The sequence below is a fragment of the Etheostoma cragini genome, chromosome 8 (genome assembly GCF_013103735.1).
Source record: "Etheostoma cragini isolate CJK2018 chromosome 8, CSU_Ecrag_1.0, whole genome shotgun sequence".
Lineage (NCBI taxonomy): Eukaryota > Metazoa > Chordata > Actinopteri > Perciformes > Percidae > Etheostoma > Etheostoma cragini.
The window spans coordinates 4,012,346-4,029,087 of record NC_048414.1 but is presented as its reverse complement, the minus strand read 5'-3'; the positions used below and the strand labels follow the sequence as shown (position 1 = coordinate 4,029,087).

At 39.6% G+C, this 16,742-nt stretch overlaps 1 protein-coding gene across 2 annotated transcripts in view; it reads left to right on the top strand.

Annotated features, from left to right (window-relative positions):
• The window catches only part of lrrk2 (leucine-rich repeat kinase 2), a 42,430-nt gene that overhangs the window by 9,546 nt on the left and 16,142 nt on the right, over nucleotides 1-16,742 (top strand). For both annotated transcript variants that reach the window (XM_034879484.1, XM_034879482.1), the window contains exons 9-30: nucleotides 796-956; nucleotides 1,089-1,162; nucleotides 1,553-1,659; nucleotides 2,534-2,663; nucleotides 2,920-3,044; nucleotides 4,381-4,508; nucleotides 5,326-5,470; nucleotides 6,226-6,365; nucleotides 7,010-7,135; nucleotides 7,600-7,770; nucleotides 9,211-9,475; nucleotides 9,680-9,865; nucleotides 10,898-11,013; nucleotides 11,241-11,313; nucleotides 11,708-11,904; nucleotides 11,994-12,244; nucleotides 13,240-13,388; nucleotides 14,207-14,300; nucleotides 14,462-14,648; nucleotides 14,969-15,150; nucleotides 15,644-15,867; nucleotides 16,564-16,691. In XM_034879484.1, coding sequence (XP_034735375.1) covers nucleotides 796-956; nucleotides 1,089-1,162; nucleotides 1,553-1,659; nucleotides 2,534-2,663; nucleotides 2,920-3,044; nucleotides 4,381-4,508; nucleotides 5,326-5,470; nucleotides 6,226-6,365; nucleotides 7,010-7,135; nucleotides 7,600-7,770; nucleotides 9,211-9,475; nucleotides 9,680-9,865; nucleotides 10,898-11,013; nucleotides 11,241-11,313; nucleotides 11,708-11,904; nucleotides 11,994-12,244; nucleotides 13,240-13,388; nucleotides 14,207-14,300; nucleotides 14,462-14,648; nucleotides 14,969-15,150; nucleotides 15,644-15,867; nucleotides 16,564-16,691 — 3,359 coding nt within the window. The remainder of the gene's footprint in view (nucleotides 1-795; nucleotides 957-1,088; nucleotides 1,163-1,552; nucleotides 1,660-2,533; nucleotides 2,664-2,919; nucleotides 3,045-4,380; nucleotides 4,509-5,325; nucleotides 5,471-6,225; nucleotides 6,366-7,009; nucleotides 7,136-7,599; nucleotides 7,771-9,210; nucleotides 9,476-9,679; nucleotides 9,866-10,897; nucleotides 11,014-11,240; nucleotides 11,314-11,707; nucleotides 11,905-11,993; nucleotides 12,245-13,239; nucleotides 13,389-14,206; nucleotides 14,301-14,461; nucleotides 14,649-14,968; nucleotides 15,151-15,643; nucleotides 15,868-16,563; nucleotides 16,692-16,742) is intronic.

Sequence of the window (16,742 nt, the reverse complement as noted above, 5' to 3'; positions counted from 1 at the left end):
GAACCATGTAGGAGACTTTCTTGTCTCAATCCCCTAATTAATACTGTCCTTCGCCACGGTCTGCGTGCGGACGCACTGGCTGACAATGCGGCGGATATAGCAGAGACCAAATCTGATTCTAAAGGACTTGTGAGATATCTGAAACAATCGGGCCTGGTAGCGCAATTATCAAAGAAAGTGCTACTGATGGGGGAGACACGGTTTTGCATAGTTTACCTCACACTCAAGTCCGTGCATGACATATACCCAGAGCTACTGGAGAAGCTGGAGAGGCATAGCTTTCTCCCCACCCAATTAAATTAAATAAGTAATGATTAAAAAATGGTTGATCAAGGGAACGGCCCGAGGATAGTGGTGGGAAATATCGGCATGACCCGGCCCGAGGTTTTAAGTTTGTGGTCAGGCAGAGAATCTAAACTCTAATTACCTAGATGTTCTTACCATGCGGATTGATTTCATCATCAGCCCTGTACCACCAGATTGTTTTTATCCAGGGTGCTAAATATAGCCAAGACATGACTAAGCCTGCAGATTTAACCCAATTAAACTAAACCAACCACTAGTCTTTGACTTTGTTTGTAACCAACAAAATGCAGTTGTCTTTTTTAGCTATGATATGATCTATTGATTAGGAAAACCAGCTGAAAAAGTTCTCAGTAGGGAATTTCACAGAAATTGTCTTTTCGGTAGTGTTGAGAAGAACAAGTTGTATGTTTTTAAAGAATAGAAGACCTTTGATTGTTATATTTCATCTCATACAGCGTTGTAATTATCTTTACTGTCGCCATCTGTCAGCCCCAACCATCGTACAGAACAAAGCGGTGGCCGAGCAGGGTCTGGAGGAAGGGGAGGAGGAGGAGAACAGGGGTAGGGAGGAGGTGGAAGACATGGGCCTGGGCTGGATGGAGGTCTGCTGTACGGCACTGGAGCTCCACGCTGCCGAGCCAGATGTTCAGGTCAGTCCTTAGACGGTCTATGGGTCAGTCCTAAGTTCTGCTGGCCCTCGAGCTACAGACAATATTTAACATACAATCATTTATGAAAAAATCAAAGTGTCTAACTTGTGCAAATCCCTGTTGCTGCCCTAGGAAGCTGCAAGCTGGGCCATTCACAATCTGTTGCTGCACGGAGTGAAGCATTCAGAAAAGGAACAGGAAGAGAGGTACACACATCTTCTTAAAACAGAAAAGCCCAAAAGAACTATAATAATTTATTTAAAACCTCTATTAAAATAAGCAAATGTGGGACATCAGATTTTGTTGGATTAATTTAGTGCTGTGCTATCTTTTTTTTTTAAAGATTAGTTTTTAGGTCTTTATTTTCACAGGACAGATGATGATATGAAAGGGGAGAGGGGGGGGGGGAGGACATGCAGCAGGCCAGAATCAAACACGTGGGCACTGCATTGAGAAATAAACCAGTATATAAGTGTGCTTGCTCTACCAACTGAGCTATCCTGGCCACAACTGCTATGTTATCATGAGAGATGTTTAACAAATATTTAATAGTGTCTGATGTGAGAATGTAATGTCATTTGTTGGATTGTTTTCAGGACTCCTGTCTACAGACAGTTGATGGCGGCCATTCTGCTCCACTCCTCCTCCCCCAGTGTGTTTCAAGCTGCTACCAGTGCCATTGCCACACTCCTCACACACAACAGTGAGTCCTCAACAGTCCACACTAAAGCAGCTAAAATTGATGTTTTAAACATAACAATGTGACGATGAATAATGCAACAATGTGAAGGAGTTGATCGTAGTGAACCCACAGAGAGTTATCACCTGAATCTGCAGCTCCGCTTGGCTTTATGGAGTTTAATAATGAGTTTAACTTAATGTTTTACTGGCCGGCCCACAACTTTGCTGTCTTGGTTCATTGTTATAGCTCTCACAGTGCCATTTTTGGCAACAGCACGCAGCTCTTTTCAGTGATAAGGCACTAAAATCTATTGTACACTTCCTGAAAACTCTGATTGGACAGATAGTCTAGCTAGTTGTCTGGATTTACCATGCAGAGATCTGAGGAGCCGTTAACCATAGTCCTCATAAATCCACCGGATTTTTCATTTTTCATTTCATATATTTATTATACAGGAAAGTTAGAAAAAGTAACATTACATTACAATACAAAAAAACGGGCCTGACTCAGTTTAAAAACTGGTTTTCAGCAGGTTCCTGTTCTGCAGAAACATAGAACATGGTTACAGCACGTCATAACAGACATTAATACAAGACTACAAGGATACAAAGAAAGCAGAAGGTAATGGGACACCGGAAAACGGACACGAAAAGAGTTACATCTGGCGGAATTTCCGGCAGCATGAGAGCAATCCCGGAAGGGGAATGTTGTGGCTATAGCCTACCTGTTTGCTTATAAACTCGACATGTCAACATGAGGTGATAAGCAAACAGTCTGAAGTTGCCAAAAAAACAAAAATGTATTGCAGGTGTAACATCCAACAGTTATATATAAAAAAAATATATATGAAAAATGTTTTCTTGCCTCGAACAGCAACGGTCTGCTCTTCTTGCAGGTAAAATGTGCTCTGCGCTGCTGTCCAGTGGCCTCCACGTCAACCTAGTGGAGATGATGAAGAGACATTCAACCTCAGCTGAAGTTTCAGTCAGCGCCTGTAGACTGCTCAGCCTGCTCTTCCAGGGAAGGTGGGCACAAACCGTTTCCCTTCCATGATGTCCTCCTTGGTTTTAAAAAGAGTTAGTATAAATAACAAAAAAATTAGAAAAAACAGATGCACTGAGTGGAGAGTTGTTTGTCAAAGCTCATCCACGCTTTCTGTACCTTTTTTTTTTGTAGGGCTTTTGTTTTCTGACTTATTAAAATATCAAGTCATGAACATCAAGCAACAGTATCTTCTCAAAATGTTGTGACATACATATTTGATTTACTGTATATCTGTAGGACAGCAAGTCTAGATGAGTTGAACATGGCCATGAGTCAGATCCTCAGCAGCATGAAGGTCCACAACTTCCAGCCAGAGGTCCAGCTGGAGGCTCTGCAGGCCAGCCTGGTCTTCCTCTGCCCAGGTAATATAAGTGCACTCTCTGTTTTGTTCATGCACGGCCCAGAGGTGACCTGCCTGCCAATCAAATGATGGTTATACTCTGATCTTTTCGGTTAGATTTTTGTTGTTGTTGATGAAGTTATTTTGGTTTTTTTCTGTTACTCCAAAGTATCTTTTTCCGCTCCTGCTAATTCATTCAACCTTTATTTATCCTGGAGAGATTTTTGAGGGTGACCCTCATTTTCAATAGCATCGAGTCAGATTACAAAGACAAATACAGTCATGGAAAGTACACTTATGGGAAATTATAGAAAGACAATAAAACATTCAGAATTGGAAAAATATTGAAATAAATTAGGATAATATGGATGCAAAAGAAAATACAATTACGTAAAGCCGTTACAAGTAGAAGTTTGTAGGTTTAGAACCAGGTTTCTAAATTGTCCAAGAGGCGCAATTGAGTTGATTTTAAGAAAGTGCTGTAATTTTTTCCAAGTTAACAGCGAGCTCGTGAAACATGAAGTAAAAGCCAGTCTGCAAAGTTGTTTCACTTATGAGCATTTTCTTCATCAACGCTTAATTAAATGACGGCGGTGTGAAATGAGATGCTTGTAGTGATGTACCAACAGCAACTTATCACCAACTTTGCAGCTCTGCTGAGTCTGTTAGCCTTCTTTTAGCTCACTGTTTTTTCATCAATCTCACCTTATTTCCAGCAGCAGCAGGCAGCTGTTTTCCATACACAAGCTCTGATAAACCCGCTGCACACAACCTGTCCAGCACCAAACACCAGACGGTCCATTAGCAACTAGCTGGTGAAGAAAGCGGAACACCTAACAGTTTAAGAAATTAGATTAAGATATTTTTTACTAGCTAAAATGAGAGCGAATAATGGACTTGGATTCGTCAGGTGGACCGAAGCAAAAGTCCAGATGAATGCCGATGTTGCTCCTCAGTAAACTGTAATGACATTACATGCTAGATCTGTGTCTTTCAATTTGCTGTGGAAATAAACTGCAGCTGTGATAATAGGCATTGAATGACATTAGATTCAGGCAGTTGAATTGAACGGGGAACAGCTTTAGATACAGTTGTGCATGTTAGGGGATCTGATAGTTCCAGCTACTTTTCAGGAAGGGTTACGAGTACAAGTTTCCATTTACAGTATTAATATTCTGCGAATCCAAATGGAACAAAGCTGGGTCAGTGGAGCAGCTTGATTAGTTAATGGTGTGCTCTTCCTGTGCTCCAAGTACTGCATTCTTAACACTCCTTATTAGATTAGTGATTGACAACAGAGCAGATGTGTGTTTCCCTCTTTGTCTTCACTTGTTTCCTTGGTGTGTTTGAATTCCTAGAAAGGAGTTTAAGGGAGCACGGAGTCTCAGTTGCAGATCCTGACATGGCCGACGTGTCACTGAAGGTGCTAAAAAACCAGTGTGTGGTGGAAGGAGCTCACACCCTCTACCTGGAGGTTCTCAACAGGGTATGAACCCACTGACCAAAATATTACCCATTTTCTTTCAGCCTTTCCACACCTTTTTGTCCTTGTGGGATTTTTAAAAATATGGACAGATGTAATACAATAAAATAGCACAGATATCACAGAAACCAAAAAGAATACATGAAAAGAGCTTGAAAAACGCCCTCATGGGATTTTGTTTCGCACATAAAGAGAAGCAGTGAACAATTACTCAGCCAGTACATACAGTATAGTTCTCATTCATTACATACTGTAGATTCAAAAACAGTTCATCCATTCATTGTAGAAATTATATAGTAGGTTGTTTTGTGACCAGAACTTGGAAAGGGTGTAATTACATTAACAAAAATAATTGAAGAATGAAGGAAGGGTAGAAACAAGAAAGAAAAAGGCATCACATGTCACTGGCATGCAAATACCAGCAAATACCAATGCAGTCTCAAGACAACAGTCTGCAATAAATCCGACCTTCATGAAAGACATGTTCATTTTTTAACTGTTTCAGAGAGGTGTTGAATCAACTTTATGGTCATGCATTACACTTATAGGTGTTTATGATATGTTATCCACCCCATTTATAGCAATAAGATTGTGGCAACATGTTGATATTAATTTAAAATGTTGAAGCATTTGGTTGTGAAATGCTTTTTGATTACCTTTTAAAAAGAATAATAGAAAAGATTTGCCATCCACAAACCCACAGGACTTTAACATTGTCATATATATGTATTTTTTACAATTATATGCATTATTCCGCTGCAGACACAGTATAAATATCGCCCACCAGCATGATGTCCAGTGTGTTTGTGTCTGTGTGCAGTTCATCAGCAGCTCGACCATACAGACGTGCGGTCTGAAGGTGCTGTCTGCTCTGGCTGACTGCTCTGGTGCAGTGGACCTGCTCTGCCAACAGGGGGCGATAGACACAGTGCTGCACACACTTCAGATGTTCCCACAGGAACGAGGTACAGTAAACAACTGTCAGTAATGGCCTGAATGAATCCAAATTAGATTTTTTTAATATTAAATTGGACAGGAAAAATCTGCTATGTGTAGTAAACGAGATTAACAACAGGATGGCATAGTGTTGGCTCTACAGTAAGGCTGGACGATTAATCGAAAATGTATCGACATCAAAATTCGGAAGCTGTAATTTTCATAAAACTAAAATGTGACATTTTCATTTCAAACAATGTGTGCTTTAATTTCAATTTCACACATTGTCAAAAAAATTGCCTTCATAGTTGCCGATTTGTGTGTTTCCCTCAATTATTTTAAAATCACAAAAAATAAACACTTTTTAAATAGAAAAATATCTCACCTTCAATATTTGAGCCTATTTATAGTACACCCCTTGCCAATGAACTATGATGCCAAAATATATGTATTTATTTATTGTTATGGAGATAAAATGTGCAATTAATCATGATTTGGATTTTAGGTCAAGTCATGCAACCCTACTCTACAGTGAAAGTCTGGGCACCTTTGGCTAATAAATAATTTCACTTACAGAACATTATGCCCCCATCTTGAGTTTAGGTCCATAAAAGCAGATTTGGAAGTACTCTAGTTGTAGTGAATGTGGGAAATCTGTTGACTGAAGGTGTGCAAAACCTGAATGTGCAGTTGTTGAATAGTGGAATTAAAAGACATTTCAAATATTATTTCTATATTAAAGATGAATAATCATGCTTTCACTAACTTTCCCAACTTCTTCCAGAGATACACTTCTGGGGTCTCACCCTGCTCAACTACCTCGTAACCAAGAAGAAGCTGTCGAGGATGATCGTACCTGTTCTGGCCAACGTTGTGGTCGACTCACTCATCCAGTACAGGGAAGAGTCTGAGATGCTCCTGAAGGTAGCCTTTGAAACACAATGCATGTTAAATTATTTAGTTCTAATCTTTTGTCATTAAGTGCTAAACGTCAAATCTGTAATTCTTAAAAGCTTGTCAAGAATTGGCAGTTTGATTGATCTCCTTTTAAAGTTGCTTTATTATTTTGGAGTTAGCGTATCTTTGAAGAAGGACCAACTACAACATTTGAACTGCTGACACAAAAACACAAAATATTTAAAAATGTAATACATATCATTGTTACTGCCATGTCTAGCAGCCCTGCTTTAAACTTGAGAACTTAACAATTAGACATATTTTTTATCAGACTTAGGAACCACAATAACATCTGTTTCCATATTGGTACATATTCTCACCCTACTTTATACATTTACAGTTGTAGTCCAACAGACAGCTTTCTTATGATGTTAAATGTAGACGTAGATGTGATTGATTGTTAGTGGTCTGGATAAAGAGAGCCAGTCACAGTGGTGTAGACTTGGGACAGAGGCTGTTGTATGCTGTACATTTTGTAAAGCCCTTTGATGCAAAGTTGGATTTTGGGCTATATCCTTTGAGTAAAATCCACTTGGCTTCTCTTGACTGTTTCTGATTATAGTTCAGTGGTTGCAAACTCATGATCTGTCCGTGTTTTTTGTGTCACGCAGTGTTTTCAGGTGGCTCTAAGGATGCTGGACGCCTGTTCAGGAGCAGCTGCTGAACTGCAGAGAGAAGACTTTGACAGGCAGATCTTCAGACACCTCAGAGAGACTCCCGACCAGAACAACAATGCTGTGAGTTAGAGGGTTAGACACGTCTAAACTATACAATATTTCCTCCTCTTTTTTAGTTTCTCTTTCTGTGTCTCTCTCTTCTCCCCACAGATTTTAATCAGAGGTACTCTTCACACAGCTTGTTTCAAACCAATATTTTTTTTTAAAAGACTTTATTTATATAAGTATTTTTCTCTTAACTGACACTTTCCAAAAGAACCAGGGCCTTTTTTATTCTTAGATTCATGACTGTTCCATTCTGATCTGCTGTCAAAAAATGCACTAATTTCTTTCTTTCTTTAAAATAAATACACATCTACATGGAAATATTAAGAGTTTTAGACTCAGTCACATGCTATGTATCAGCAGTCAGTTCTGTTGACCTGCAGGCTGTACTGTACACACACACTGGCCCAAACAGTACAAAACTGAATTGTACGGGAAAACGTTTAATTTTCTCTCTTCTCATTCTGTCTGCTGTCAAGCTGCGTAAATCGGTGTGCCTGGCTCTGTCTAAGATGTGGTGCGACTCCCAGCTACACTACAGCATGCTGGAAAAGGCCTGTGAGGACGGAGACACGACATTGGCTGAGTGTCTGATCGAGCTGGGCGCGGACATCAATGGAAAAACCAAAACAGAATCTCTCATCTACCAGGTCAGAGGTCACAATACCCCACATGCCAGGGTTAGGGAAAGTTTAGTCTTGCATTGCCAGACATTGCTACGGAGGAGGGTCTGGCTAGTCCACAAAGCATTCCGGGTTGGGAGAAAAATGGGCTGTGGTTTATTGGCATTTCTTTAAACCAATCACAATTGTCTTGGTAGGCGCTACACTCCTGAAGGAGCCACGGGGCCTCCAATCCCGGAAGTGAGACGTCAATAATTTAGACTAGGGGAAATTATTTTTAATTTGTTGAGGGAAGATATGGTTTTAATCCTGACACTCTTGTGTTCTTTTAGCATATTAACTCAAAAAAGCTCTAAACAGAATTCCCATTCGCCATTAATGGCATGGTTCTCTAGGATTGGCAGTTGGTTGGGCAACCACTTTGGTCCAGACCAATATGTCTATAACTATTCTATGGACTTTTTTATAGAATTTGGTTATACAAAAAAACCCAGATGTTTAGGATGAAATGTAATACTAATTTTGACTGGATAATGTTTTGTTTTGTCCATAGCTTGCAATTGTTAGCATGCTAACACTCTAAACAAACATACCTGCTAAACACCAGCGTGTTAGCATTGGTGTGTTAGCATGCTGACGTTAGCATTTAGCTCAAACACTTTTTGTGTAAGCTACAAACCTGGAAAACAATATACTTATTTGATGATAATGCTGAAACTATTAAAAGAACAATTGGTCCGGGCATCAACAGAATTTGGTTGATTGTTGTTGTGAATGTTACATTCTCTTGACTGTATTGGTATCATACATTGTTAAATTGTTGCCTTCCTAAAGATTTATCTGCGTGAACCTACCTTGGACCAAGCCTCAATGCTTAAAGAGTCAGCTCACAGAGGTCAAGCCAGTTTCTACAGTCCACTGAGACATACACACATTCATACTGCCAGTAATCAATGACGGCAACGACAAAACTACAAAAATATGCACAATCCATGAGTGTGCAAGAAGAAAACATTTAAAATAATAACTGAATAAATACAATATAAAATACAATTAAATGGGACTAGATAAAATAAAATATGTGCAAAGTTTTTCTGACGGTGATGGGACAAAGTAGGCAAGTAAACATTTTTAAAATATGAAAACATTAGCTTAAGTACTGCTAACTTGTAATGGACAGTTGTTTAGGTTTTTGTTGTTTGTTTTAGATAATTTATAGACTAATAGATAAAGCTGGGAACAATGTTTGATACAGTGCCAATACAAATAGTCTAGCTAACAAAACTCCCAATGCAACCAGACACATTAGGCCAGGTTTTGGTACTGGACAGTTGTCGATTCTCTGTGCCACTACCTCTATTTTAAACTGCACCAAAATTCAGTTTCAATACTCAGCCCTTCTAATAAAATAATTAAAGTTTACTTTGAGTTTAATGTCAATCATTAACCCTATGCTTTCTTTTTCAGGTGTGTGAGAGAGGCGGCCCTCTGGAGCTGGTGGAGCTCTTGCTCAGCCGAGGTGCCCACGAGCAGCACCTCCGCAGGGCTCTTGCTGTGAGCGTGAAGCGGGGCGAAGGACCCACAATCATTCAGCTGCTGGGTCGTCTGGGTCTGGACCTCAACAACAGCGCCCTCTGCCTCGGGGGCTTCCGGCTGGGCCGCCTGGACGCCGCCTGGCTCAGCCCCCTGCTGACAGAAAGAGGCAGAACATACAGTCTCCGTTGCAAGAACAGTGAGGAGGACTTGATGCTATTCTCTGTTTTATAATATTGTGAATTCAGGTTTTGGACAAAACAAGTCATTTGAAGGCAACATTTCTAACATTTTCTCGAACAAGCAGTTGATCACTTATTTGAAAAAGAAGAATTCAAAGATGGATATAAATATTTAGTTGCAGCCCCGTCCTAATGTACATGTACCGTGTTTTGTCTTTAAGGTAAAGGTATGAGTTTGGCGAGGTATATTCAGTCTCTCCAGAGGTCCAAGAGTCTCGGTGGTCCTCCTAGATCTCTGGGCGGCGACCCGTGTCTCACATCTGGCTACATTTCTGACGAGAGCGACGACTCCAGCTTCAGCTTCGTCTCCATGGACGACAGTTTATTTGACGATTTGGAGAGTGACGGTAAAGTTCATTGATGTCAGACTTTAATACCACATGGAGCACAATTATGAGGAGTTAAAATTAGCTGAAAAAGTTACGGTTTAACTTATATTAATGAATACGATTCAATGTCATGTTTGATTCCAACACAGGCAGCAAGTGTCTTCAGACTTGAAGTGGAACTTGATTACATTTATAGCCCTGAATAACAGAAATACTTGAGGAGAAATAATCTGTAAAACTTTAGACTGTAGTTCTATTTTTCTCCAGTAGTTGATGAATTAATATCTCTTCACTGTAACTTTCTTTTCTCAGAAACACCACTGAAGATTATACTCAGTAATAGCCTGTGTTTTTCCACTTCAGTAATTAACACGTCATCCCTCTGAATTGTTTTTCACAGTCTGTTGCGCGTCAAAGAGGCCACATTGATTAGTTGTAGATGTTTTTGAGTTGATGAGGGATTAGTCTCAGTGTATTACTGAGTTTTGTGATGCTTCCATAGTAACAATTTCATCTGGAGTGTGACCAATTACTTCATAAGATCAGAATCTGAAAATACAGCCCTCCTTCTGCAGTTCTCCCCTTGCCTGTCCCAAGGCACTCCCTTCATGCACTAACTAGTACTAGAGTCATTCACATAAAACATCCCAATTGTGATTGTAATCCTGATGCTCTTATATAGCAGCACTTCTATGAGAATCATCCTCCTGTTTTCTTTGCAAACTTGTGGACTTATAAAGCCCTCTGATATGAAAAAATTGTAATGTGCGTACGTAAAACATTTGCGTGTGAGCACATGAAACTAAACTTTAATTTAGGCTTTGATTGGCAACAATTTTCATATCGCAAATGATAATCAGTACCCTTTGAAAATTTAATTACACAGGGGAACGTTAACAAATATTGTTTTTACAAACCTGAACCTCAAACTGAGAGGAAAAATACTGTTCTGTGGCAGTGAAAGGCATACGAGCTAGTCTGGTTTGAATTGGTTTGTAAAATCAGATGTTGGGCACCTTCTGATGATAACGTGTGCTTCTCCGTCTGAAGGGAGTGACTCCCTGCCAGGTGTTCTGTCTCCAAAGCCACACAATAATTCAACAGAAGAGTTGAGAGAAGGGTCTTTAAAAAGGAAGCAAGGACGCCGCAGACATGCCAGTGCAGAGGTACCGTGAAACATCTTCTTTTACATCTTATGTGTAGGATAGTGGTCAGAATTCTTTTTTTATCGGAGTGAGTTCAAATTAACATCATGAAGGATAGGATTTAAATTACTTTTATGTGAAATATCTTTACAGTCTCTCTCTTACTAACAGAACTGTAAATCTTACCCAAATCTAGGCCTCTTCCCTCACTGTTAGTTTTTCTCTCTGGTGTTTTTCTGCTTTTGCAGAGTGGTCCAACTGAGAAGGAACACAGCGAGCATGTACACAGGAGAAATGGAAGGACTGGCTCAAGTCAAAAAGGTTTTGCCATCAGATTCAACTTCTACTGATTTTAAAAAACTTTTTTCTTTAAATAATTTATAGGAAACAGCACCTTTTTTACAGACAGAAACAAGCCAAAAAGAGTGTTCTTACTACAATTTAACAGAATACTCACCCTGCCTAGTACTAGATGAAAAATGGATGCAAAGTTAGGTGTACATTTCAAAACTTGTTATTTTGCCATCCATAATTATTCCAGTTTAAGTTGTATAATGCAAGAACTTTAAGTTTTTCTAAAAGGGTTTTTCAGAGCAGCACTTTTTTGTTTTTGTTTCAACAAAGGCTCAAAACATCTTGCTCTACAAACATTTTGCCGTTTTTTTTTTTGCAGTCTTTCCATCAGATTTTAACTAATGATTTGTCCCCCCCTCAGTTTTTGGATTTGCTGAGAGCTCCGCTGCCCTGCCCAAAGAGAAGGAAAGGATCCGCCTTCTGGACCTGTCAGGGAACGAGTTGGACTCCCTGTCCTGTCTGATGGATGATGGATTCGTCCAGCAACAGCTGGGGCATCTCCTCCGTCTGGACCTGAGCCACAACAGACTGCTGGAGTTTCCCTCAGCTCTTTGCCAGGTGGCACCCAATCTTACCTAAATCCCTAGACTGAATCAAATACTAAAAGAAAAGTGTACACTGAGCCTTTTTCTTTTTTTGTTTGACAGAGTTTGAAGAGTCTGACTCGGTTGGACCTGCAGGGCAACCAGCTCCAGTCGCTGCCAGCGGAGCTGCTGTCTCTGCTCTCACTGAGCATGCTGAACGTCTCACGTAACTGTGTGGGTCCCCTACTGACCTTTGACCCTGCTGTCACCTGCCAATCACTGGGGCAGCTCAATCTTTCTTTCAACAAAATCACCACGTTCCCTCTCGAGCTGGGCCGTGCCATGAGTCAACTGGAGGAGCTGTTTCTGGAAGGGTAGGCTGCTGGTTTGAATTCTCAGATGAGCAGGGAATTAAAGAGTTCATCATGGCTGTAAGGCATTCAAGTGTAGTGTTGTAGTGTTTTTTTCATACTATTTGAGCACTTACAGTATGTAGTTATGAAATCAGTCTGGCAGTTATTAAGTGAAAGCACCCACATGAATGCCCCTTTTATTATTTTGTTGTGTTGGTTGCAATGAAAATGACTTTTATATTTCAGCTAAAAAGAAATGTGGACATTTTGAAATTCTGAAATTGGATGGGTTTCACATGTTATTGCATAGCAGAACACTGGGCTTGTCTCCATTGATTATGGGGAATATCTAGAGACGGGCCAACACATTAATGGTCTATATAATGACTTCTGTTGTGTATTAAGTTGTGGCTTCTGATATGAACTTCTATATCAGTACAGAGATATAATAAGTTTGTTGTATGTTGTAAATCTAAATCATAGTAAACAGTATTTAATTTCCTAATTTAATTTCAAATTTACTTTATAGACCAGATTTCTCAGATACTTTCTGAGATTATTTACTTTTGCATTTTTTATTATCACATCCAACAATGGTCCTGGATGAGGTTATATGCATTGTAACCATTTGGCTACATGGTTAGGATTTTTTTTTTTCAAGTAAGTACAGTAGTAGTTCATTTAATAGTAATAATGCAAAGTGTAAAGAAATTCTGCGAAAAGAGAAATGTCCTAGACCAGCAGAAAAGACTGGGCCCTGACTTTCCACCAAATTTGATTGAAGTTAAACAAAATGCCGTTTAGCAACTCAGTCCACTCCCCACAGTCATACTCATTCTTTTTATGTGCTGAATAACCTAGGACAAATCTAACCTTTTTTGTATTCTTTGTGTCAAATCCGTTTCCTCAGCAAAAACATAACCATACTATTTAATGACAGCATCATGCATCCATATGTCTAATTGCAGAATGGTGAAGCAACTGTTTTTTTCCTTCTATTTTCTTTCTCTTTTCAGTAACAGTATAACTGAGCTTTGTGTGCCTCCAATTCTGCCCGAGATCAAGCTGCTCGATGTGAGCAAGAACAGCGTGGAGAATATTTCTCCAGAGTTCCTGACCGCGTGCCCCAAACTAGAAACTTTCAGTGCCTCCATGAACACAATCTGTGAGTACAATTAACTGATTATTAGATACAAGAATCTGCAATTGCCTTCTTCGTCTGCCTGGTATGTACTCTGGAATACACTCAAGTGTCACGTGACTAAGATTCCATGGACAGAAATAAATGCCCAGTTAGAGAATATTTGAGCAAAACGGAATAATTTATAATTTATAATTTATACTGTACTATTGATGAAATTATAACTAACACTTTTTTTACTCTCTGAATTAATGTTCCCTCCAAAACGCATTAGAATCAGACTGTTGGCATAGCTGTAAGAGCATTTTACATTTTGAAAGAAATTCATTTAATTACAACACCCTTATCAGGTCAGTCCAGATGATATGTAAAAACTGAAAAAAGAGCTTTCAATGGATCCATACAATCTTGACAAATTTTGTGTTGAATTTCGGGAGAGCAATTCTTTTTTCTCCAAATTGCAATGAGCAATTGTTCTATGTTCATATTTTGGGACGCAATGTGATGTAATGCTTATTGCATTTTTTAGCAGACCAACACATAGACTAATGGACTAAATGTTTTGGGTATCTTAGGTAGGGTTAGGGTAGTTATGGTTGGTCTTTTATTTTTTTGTGTAGGTTGTAAATGTTATTGTATAAGACTGGTTTACTTTTTTATTCAAACAATGCGATTGTATTAATAATGTGTATTATTTGCTAGTGTCTGGGCCCCTTTACACAAGCTTTAAATAGCTCACCAGGGTGTCCCGCTTCATATAACTGCATTATGACCTAAGATTGTACTTGTCTTTTAACTTTTGTGAATAAATTGAACCTGAACATCTCTCCTGTCCTCGCCAGGTTCCCTGTCATATCTCCCATCCAAGATCACCACACTGAAACTAGCAAACAACAGCTTTACTTGTGTTCCTGAGGCGATCCTTAATCTCCCAAAGTAAGTCAGACACTCTGCTGGTTTTCCCATTTTCATATTGCTATTACAGTGTCTCATGGACACTTACTTACCCTCAAAGCTTGATTTTACCCTTTTATAATACCGATTCCATGCATCTCTCTTCTTATGGTGCAAATATTTTTGATTTTTGTTTTGTACAGCTTGCGGTCAGTGGACATGAGAACCAACAGCATCGGGGATCTGCCTGGCCCGGGACTCTGGGAGTCCAGCAACCTCAGAGAGCTGATGTTCAGTCACAACTGTATCAAAGTTCTGGATCTGAGTGGGCCGACCTACAAATGGACCAGACTGGAAAAACTCCACCTGAGTGACAACAAGCTCACAGAGGTAAAGTTTACGTGATTTTCTTTAGCTATCATGAGTCCTTATTTCAATGTGTGATCTTGGTGGCAGTACCTCAGTCGGTAGGGGGTCAGAAACCGGAGTGTGGACTGGTAGCTGGAGAAATGCCAGTTCACCTCCTGGGCACTACCAAGGAGGTGAACTGGTAATTTATCCACTGGCAATCAATAAAAAGTATAAATTATTATTATTAAAAATACAAACTAAAAAAGTTATTACCATTACTAATGAGTATCAAACTAATGAATGCTGTGAAAGTGCAGTATAACCTTGGTGTAAATAATTGTTGTACCGTTTCTGTTCAGATCCCTCCACAGATCGGCCTGTTGGAAGATCTGACCTCCTTGGACGTGAGTCGGAACACCAACCTGCGGTCCTTCCCTGATGAGATGGGGAAACTGGGCAGACTGTGGGATCTGCCGCTGGACGGCCTTCGACTCCAGCTGGACCTCAAACTCATCGGCAGCAAGACCAAGGACATAGTCAGGTCAGGGGCTTTACAAACCAAACGGCTTTTATTGTTTAGATATTAATATGAAATGCTATCTGAGTATCACTTCTTTAGATGTCAATCTCAAATCCCGTCTGTGCTATTTCTGCTACAGGTTTTAATCACTGCGTCTTGTAGAAGAAGAAATAAATCGAAATAAATTTCATGATAAGACAGGGCTGTGCAATTATTAAAAATTGTAATTTGCGATTACGATTTCGGCTCCTAATGACACAAAAAGAGAAATCAAGAAAAACGGTTATTTTGCATATTACTATACTCTTATTTTGTCTCGTATTCTGAGTGAGATTTTTTTTTCAAAATGGTAAAAGTTTTTACAGTTCTCACTGTTGATTTGTTTAACTTTTTCACTGTTTTCAAGTTCCTTTTCTAAAGTCAATGTGTAATTTTGTTGAATAATCGTGATTATGATTTATTCCGTAGTCAAGCAGCTCTATAATAAATGCCTTTCCTCCACCCTCTCTCCAAGGTTCCTGCAGCAGCGGCTGAAGAAGGCAGTGCCGTACTACCGGATGAAGCTCATCGTGGTGGGGAATGCTGGCAGCGGGAAGACCACCCTGATCCAGCAGCTGATGAAGCTGAAGCGATCCCAGTTGAACTCGAAGCAGGATGCCGTTGGCATCAACGTCCGGGACTGGACCATCAGGGAGCGGGACAAGAAGAAAATGGTGCTGAACGTCTGGGACTTCTCAGGTTGGCTCTCATGTAGTCTGGATTCATTCATCACTTCCATGTCTAACTGTTGGCCATGTCTTGACTGCGGCAGCATGTTGCTGCCACAGCCCAAAATAGGAGACCAGATGAGCCATTTTCCTCAATTTATGCATTCTCTGCACACAGTTTCCTCATTCAAACAATATAACAATACAGGGTCAATTATAACGTCTAAAAGTTTCGCGTTATAAAAAAACATTTTTTATTTTTTTATTTCTATTGTTATAACAAGAAAAGTTTCTTGTTATACAGTGATAATTTTGTGTGTTGTAATAACATGAAACACATCTTGTAATAACATGAAACACATTTGTCTTAACGTTAAAAATATCATTATTATAACATGATACCGAACCATTTCTCTTTTTCTAAGATTGCAGCAATATACTGCTGTACTTAATCAAAGAGACGAAAATGGAGATGTTTTAAGTTATCTGAAAAGCTGTATGAACTCTGTCTAAAGTAACTGAATTTGGTTCCTGAAGTTAGCTCGAAAGTCATCAACAATAGGCAGATATTCTTAGTAGTAGTCACTTTATTTATGTGTTTATGTCATACAGTACGTGTGCCACTGATACAATAGATTTTACTTACAGTTTATATACCGTATGACGGTATGTTGGGTATTATTCAGCTGGTGTGATTTAGTTTTCCTCCTTGCTTTTTACCACACAGGTGGAGAGGAGTTCAGCGGGTCTCACCCTCACTTCCTGACTTCCAGAGCTCTCTACCTGGTGGTATACAACATCAGCAAAGGAGCCAGTCAGGTGGACGCACTCAAGCCATGGCTCTTCAACATTAAAGTGAGTCAAAGAACCAAAGCTTCACGTAGTTCCCATGACTATCATGAGTGG